At 40.9% G+C, this 7155-nt stretch overlaps 1 protein-coding gene across 5 annotated transcripts in view; it reads right to left on the bottom strand.

Annotated features, from left to right (window-relative positions):
- Positions 1-3380: 3380 nt before the first annotated feature.
- LOC120312908 (tumor necrosis factor receptor superfamily member 10A-like) overlaps positions 3381-7155 on the bottom strand; it is a 48545-nt gene continuing 44770 nt past the window's right edge. For all 5 annotated transcript variants that reach the window (XM_039354227.1, XM_039354228.1, XM_039354224.1 and 2 more), the window contains one exon: positions 3381-6993. In XM_039354227.1, coding sequence (XP_039210161.1) covers positions 6704-6993 — 290 coding nt within the window. In that variant the 3' untranslated portion in view covers positions 3381-6703. The remainder of the gene's footprint in view (positions 6994-7155) is intronic.

Genomic DNA, 7155 nt, shown 5'->3' with positions numbered 1-7155 from the left:
GAGTTGTGAACTTTTTCTGTGACTTGGAAGTGGAAAGAAAGAAGAGAGGGTGACAATCCAGAGCAGTCTTACTCTGTCCGATACTGAACTTTCTCATTGTGGTAGATGGTAGTTCTGAATAGTAAACAATAGCATTTAAGCTTATATACTGCCCCATAGCACTTTACAGCACTTCTCAGTTTATAACATCAGCAGATTGCCCCCAATAATTTTACCAGCCTCGGAAGGATGGAAGGCTGAGTCAACCTTGATCCAGTCAGGATCGAACTGCTGGCAGTGAATAGATTCAGCCTGCAATACTGCATTCTAACCACTGTGCCACCACGGCTCCTCTTCTAACTCTGCTTCAAATAACTAAAGCTTTAGTGTTGTGAGCTTTACCTACAATAGCTGTGTCTAAAGCAGAAGTCAGAAGACATGTTCTAGCACCCCAAGTACTGCCTCAGAAGACAAAAAAAAAAAAAAAAACCGCAATGTGTTTGATCCCATTAGGATCAAACTTGAGACTCTGGGCAGAGTTTGCCTGCAACCCAAAACCCACTTATGTATCATCAGGTGCCGGGTGGGCATGGCCCATTGGGTTGGTGTGGCCCATTGGGTGGGCGTGGCTGCAGTGGTAATGGCAGACTGGGTGGGACTAAAAAGTTCAATGAATCAATTCCAACTTCACGAGATCTTTTTTTTTCCTGCAAGAAGTTGAAATTGATTGATTGAACCTTTTTTTTTTTTTTTTGCACATGGCGGAGGCCTAAAGCGAAAAGGGTTTATAAAACCCAGCTGAAGGCCTAGGACTGGGGCAACGGCGCGCGTGCCCACAGAGAGGGCTCTGAGTGCCACCTCTGGCACCCGTGCCATAGGTTCTCCATCACGGTTCTAGGTTCTTCCTCCAACTGATACAAATAGTGCCACGGTTGAGGCCAGAATTTTCATTGCTAAGAAAGGCAGTTGTGAGCGAGCCGCACTCAAATCTTGCCACCTTTTTTGTCGCGGTTGTCAACTGCAGTGAAGTGAATCAGGAGGTCATTAAGCGAAGCTGACTTTTCCCCATTGACTTGGGAAGGTTGCAAATGGTGATCACATGACCCTGGGATGATGCAAACATCACACATGCCCATTGCCAAGCACCCGAATTTGGATCACATAACTGGGGATGATGCCAAGGCAGAGATATTGTCACTTTTTTTCAGTGCTGTTGTAACTTTGGACAACCACTAAATGAACGGTTGTAATCTGAGGATGACATGTTAAGCTTATTTGATGTCCTGGCATTTTTAAATCATTGCTCTGGATCAGGGACATCAACTCCCAGAATTACTGAGCCATCATGACAAAGCTTGGAAACCTCTCCCTTTCCCCTCAGCATGGCTGGCTCAGGAATTCTAGGAGTTGAAGTCCACAAGTCACAAAAGAGCCAAGGTTGCCTACCCCTGCTCTCGATTATGAAGGCTTTAGGGTGCAAGAGACAAGCTTCTTTCTCCATGCTGATAAAATGAGTGGGTCATAACTCTTGTCAAATACGGTGGCATGTTATAGTGCTCCAGATTCAGGTCAGAATTTAGAATTTGTGCACGGGAAACCATAAACATAAAATTCCGCTTGCCACAACATCAGGGATAATATATTTCCAACCATCCCGTCCAATTTTTAAAAATATTTTTTAAAAAAATCCCTGGCTGAGGAATTCTGGGAGTTGAAGTCCACAAGTCTCAAAGTTGCCAAGTTTGAAGACTCCTGCCCTACGGTATATCCCTAACTTGGAATTGACTTCAGGATTGACACAAGCTCACCTGCTGATATATTCTGAAATTTTTGATTGACTCATGTAGATACTAGATAGACTTCAAAGAGAGTATACAGAGAGCAAAACAAACACCCAATTTAAAAAAAAGCCAGGAGTACGGTAAATCCATGCACCTAGTGATTCCCACCAGCTTCCCACCCCCCGCTCATTGGGAGGTCGGTCCCTTGAGGGTTTTTAAATATGAGAATACGGAAAACCAGGGAGAAAAGTTAATATCAAAAACAATAAAAAATAATTTCTTCGGTTTGCTTTACGGTTTTTTTTTATATATATATAAATAAAAGAATAAAACACAATCACTGGGAGAGTTGAAGTAAAAATACTTTACTAAAAGTATACTATTACTAAAAAGTTGCCAAGCTTTTGCTGGGGGAACTCCCCAGCATCGTCAGGGCTAAAAGGCCATTGCAGTAAAGGTGGTTTAAGTAGGTTCAAGTAACGTTTGCGCACGGCTCTTAGACCGTGTTACTGGCCCTGATTGGCCAGCTGAAAGCCAAGATGTGTCTATAACGTTATGTTCTTTTCTTCGGATGCCCTTCCCTATCCCTCCACTATTGGTCTTTGGAGGACTTGATCTGATGTTTTCTTGTGTTTTACAATGGGGATAGGGCTCCACTAATTGTAGGTTAATATCCCTTCCCAATTGTGTATCTCTCTCTTCCTTTGTCATGTTAACAGCTCCTATCCAGGTATGGTATGCCTCAACAATCAAGTCTTTATTCCCCACCTCAGTCTTCCTTATATACGTTCCCTCCCGTTGTTTGGCACTCAAACCACTCTCATTACTCCTTCTATGCTTTCTCTCCCCTCTCCACATGGGACGCTCCTCTTCATTGCTATGGGCAACCGTACACTCCGAGATTTTAGCATTAAGTCTTTTAGGTGTTCTGGCTCCATTAATATCGCTCCCTCCCTCCTGGGGGGGTGTGAGCTCACATGGGGTTGTTGGGCGGTGCATGGATCGTGCAGCGAGAGAGTCTCCCACCCCAACATGTGGATGCTGGAATAGAGGCTATGGACTCCCCGCGCACAGAGAAAGAAAGGGAGGGGGTGCCCGATATGGACGATCCATGCACCGCCCAACAACCCCATGTGAGCCTCACACACCCCCAGGTGTGTGTGTATATATATATATATATATATATATATATATATATATATATATATATATATATATATATATGTTTTCTGAGGTTTTCGCGGGTGTTTGTATGTAGGTCTTTGGTTATTCGGGTTTTCTCCCACGTAAGATTGGAAGTGTCTTGGCGACGTTTCGACGAAGTCCCATTCTTCATCTTCAGGCTGGTGTCTTCAGCTTCGTGCTCCTCGAAGCACGAAGCTGAAGACACCAGCCTGAAGATGACGAATGGGACTTCGTCGAAACGTCGCCAAGACACTTCCATATATCTATAATATATATATATATATATATATATATATATATATATATATATATTCAAAAGATAAAAACGAGCACCAGGAGGTAAAACAATTAAAAGTTTAATAAATAAATAACCTAGCTTTCGATGGCTATATTGCTGCCATCATCGTCATATATAACAGATTGTACAACAGTGTGTAATTTTTAATAATAGTTTTATTTATTCCAAACGGAACTTTACATAGCTTCATCAACAAGTACCTGTTTTCATTTCAACTGCTAATGAGCAAAAGACAAGTCCATAAATTAAACAAGGATTTATACAAACTTGAAGAAATATTTTTTCCTACAGCTCCACTATCTAAAATAATCATGCATTTAAGTTTAACATTTCAAATCAAGTAGTCAAAGAGAAGAGAAAACAGAAACAAAAACATACCGTAGGCATAAATATCTAGAAATAGATACAACTTTGGAACACACTTCAATTTGAAGAGTAATTATTTGCACCAATATTTTTGTTCCACCTCTGGCAGGATCCAGATCCCAGCTGCTAAAAAAGGAGACCTGGGCTTGTCGTCTTATGGGTTCAGCCAATACATTGAATGGAAATATATTGCATTTCAAAGATTTACATAGGACCCGGTCTTTCAAATCCACATAAACTTAATCAGATGGACTTCGTCATCAAGACTTCCATCACAGACAACACGCAAAATGTATGCCGAAGACTTAAGGTTTTAAAAATCTGGCTCAGGGTCTATCATAATATGCACCCTCTTCTCTTTAATGCTGCAGTGATTGCCTGCATTCCATACCAAATAAAAATGAATTCTTCTGGCACTCTTGCATTTTTACTGGCCTCTGGAAATGCCGCAGGGTAAGACACATTCAAATTCATCCTGATAAAAAAAATGTTATTTTAACCCAAAACAATAAGTTACGGTGTAAAGTCGTGACTGAGTTATCTGGACATTGATGTTCATCCAGAACAGTTGTCTACCCAGGAGCTCCGTTGGGACAGTTCTTCGGAGAATGAAAAGATGCCACCCAACCTTGTAATCTCCCTGCTTCCCTTCCACACACACTCATTGAATTAAATTGTTGAATACTGAAAATTATGGGCAGAAACCGCCCCCACCTAAATCCTTTTGTACTAACACTGTCATTCAAATTTTGTCCAGTATCAAGGATTACTGCAAGCACAGTAAGCTAGCCAAATAGCAGTGTCAAGGCACGGAGCAGAGGAAACCGAATCCGCTCACTATCAAACCAAAGTATTCTTTATCCAGAATCAAATGTGGGATGCCAAAAACTGAATTCAACACTGAAAGGAAGGCAGCACATGAGGGCTAGCGTTCTACACGACTTTGGGGCCACTTTGAACCTACAAGGGGGATCTTGTAGGCACACTGAGAATGGAGCACCGCAATTTACAACCTCAAACAATTGCTTGTAAATATGCGGAGTGCAATGAGGGTAACTATCCCCTTTCTCATGCTCCAGATTAATAATTTACAAAATAAAATATTCATCAGCTTATTTTTAAAATTGTCATAAATAAAACCCTTGCCATATTTACTGCAAATCAGAAATAGGATCTCATATTAAAGTACTTTGGTTAGGGTGGATTTTTTTCCCCCAACATTTTAGTTTTAAAGATCAGCCATTTTCTTTTTATGCTACTTTGATCTTTTGGTGTAATGGCAACAAAAACACACACATATTTTTTAGGAACTCAAATTAACAGGGTATTTTTAAAAAGATAAATAACTCCGGCTGATTTCATCAACATATTATGTATCTTCTCGGTGAGGATCTGGATCCTGCTCTGTCACACTGTAGAACATAAATTAACATTAAACTGTAAACAAGTAGTTGGAAAATCCTTCTGTCCTGTCTTTTCAGGCTTCGTACTGAAAAGAGATTCCTAGAGACCTCCAAAGTGCACTTAAGAACAATCCTTTCTTTATGAGAAATGTATAATGGCTTGTCTAAAAACTGAGATGGAAAATAACTTCGGGCATAGCATTTCGTTCCTTGAGATTTTTAATTTTCACTGAATTTAAAAGAGAAAATATTTCTAGTCCTTGCAGAAGAAATTCTCTTAAAGGTCTTTTAAGGAGAGCTCCTGAATATACTGGATTGCAGCGTTCTGCAACCTTTGCAGGTTGGTGACCTGGCGTGGGGGTGGGGGAAAGAGAGGATGGTTTTGCACGAGGGGCAGGCACACACATGCGTGCGTGCCAGCCACTTATGCAAGTGCGGCTGCAAGTGTACACTCGCTGGCATGCCACTCAACGTAACCCAGTTGCAAACAGGCCATGGTCTGTTATTGGGCTGTGGGCCATAGTTTGGGGACCTCTGCAGTATTGAATTAAGGGAGGGTGGATTTTTCCCCTTTACACCCAGCACCCCAGAGATATAGATACAAGAAATCAGTTTTGATGATTTGGCATTCTCTATCCAGGAGAGCTAAATTCAGCAGAAAACTTATGAAAAACTTCACAGTGTCAACAGAACAGCAAATGCTGGCCCATCTTTTCAAGTGAAATGATTGTTCTTATTTGTGGAGGTTCCTTTCATGACTGAATAGCAGCAGGATTTAAAAACCAAATACTTTTTAAACATGTATAAAGATGGCTTCCCAATATAAATTCTGTATTTTATTTTGTTTTTTTAAAAAAACACACAATTTGTCTTAGGTTAAGTTCTGATAGTCTCGGGTTTTTCTTTTGGATTTGACGTGAACAAAAGACGTTTATCTTTCGTTTTACGTCAAATCCAAAAGAAGATCTGAAACTATCAAAACTTACCCAAGACGAATTGTGTGTGTGTTTTTTAAAATAAATAAATAAAAATACAGATTTTATATTGGTAATCGAAAAAGATCAATTTGGCTGCCCAAATAATTTTCGTGGGAAAGACATCATTTGTACTGAAAAGAATGGAACAACCTTCAGAATAACACCGGTATAGAAATACTTACCAGTAGCGTAATAATTTCTGAACATTCAAGAGCCAAATTGGTGTGGCACCTCTTCAAAGAAATGCCTCTTTTTTTATGTGGGCTTACAGGGCAGTTGTGCCTTCCTGAGAAAACCTGGGCTGAATAAAGAAAGGAGGCAACACAGGGTACTGCCAACTGCTTTGAGACAGACATGACAGGCTGTTGACACCTCCTTAACGTAAGGGTGTATTTTACGAATGATGACTTGAAAAAGTCCGCAAAAGGACACTGTTTCGGTAAGGACATGGCAACAGTTGTGTCTGGCATAATCCACATCTACTCTGAAAGTATCTTTTGATTTTGAGTCTAATGTACAGCACAGCCCTAGCTGCCAACATAAAAACCTGTTTGGAAAGGCAGTGCATAGAAGGCCTTGTGCTAGTATGGGATATTTTAAAATGTAAACAAGATATGGCTTGGTGAGAAGAAGCTGGTAACTCAACATCTTTTCCTTCTCACTTTGCCAGGTGGACAAACACTGGATTCAAGAAGGGCCCACCTGGCTAAGAACTTATTCTTCATAGACATACAAACGTTGAGCAACGAGATCTTTTGTAACTTCTTCCGCAATGCCCTTTAAATCCATGCCATTGAGCACCTCCAGAAGAACACTTAAGGTGGCTGCCTGCCCATTCTTGTCCAGCCAGGTCCGTAGCATTTGATAATGCTGCTCATTCGCATATTGTGAAAAATTCGCTGCAGAGTCAATTTCGTTATCGGTCAAGTTGAGAAGTCTCATGAATCTCCTCCAGTCTTTTGAAGGCACCTTGTTGATGAAGTTGTCAAAGGCTCGACTCAGAGCTGGAAAGGAATATGATAAATTTGAGGAGGAGGAGGAGGAGGAGGAGGAGGAGGAGTCTTATTAATCAGCTGCTTCTAATTTCCCAGTTCCATAGGTTGCTCTGGGGACCCTGGAAGGGCTTTTTCAGAATCAAGTGTGGCATAACTCAATTGCTTGTCCTT

The sequence above is a fragment of the Crotalus tigris genome, unplaced genomic scaffold (genome assembly GCF_016545835.1).
Source record: "Crotalus tigris isolate CLP2741 ecotype Arizona unplaced genomic scaffold, ASM1654583v1 scf7180000018549.3470463, whole genome shotgun sequence".
In the NCBI taxonomy this organism is placed as follows: Eukaryota; Metazoa; Chordata; class Lepidosauria; order Squamata; family Viperidae; genus Crotalus; species Crotalus tigris.
The sequence above is the reverse complement of the archived record's forward strand: the minus strand, read 5'-3'. Positions and strand labels throughout refer to the sequence as shown.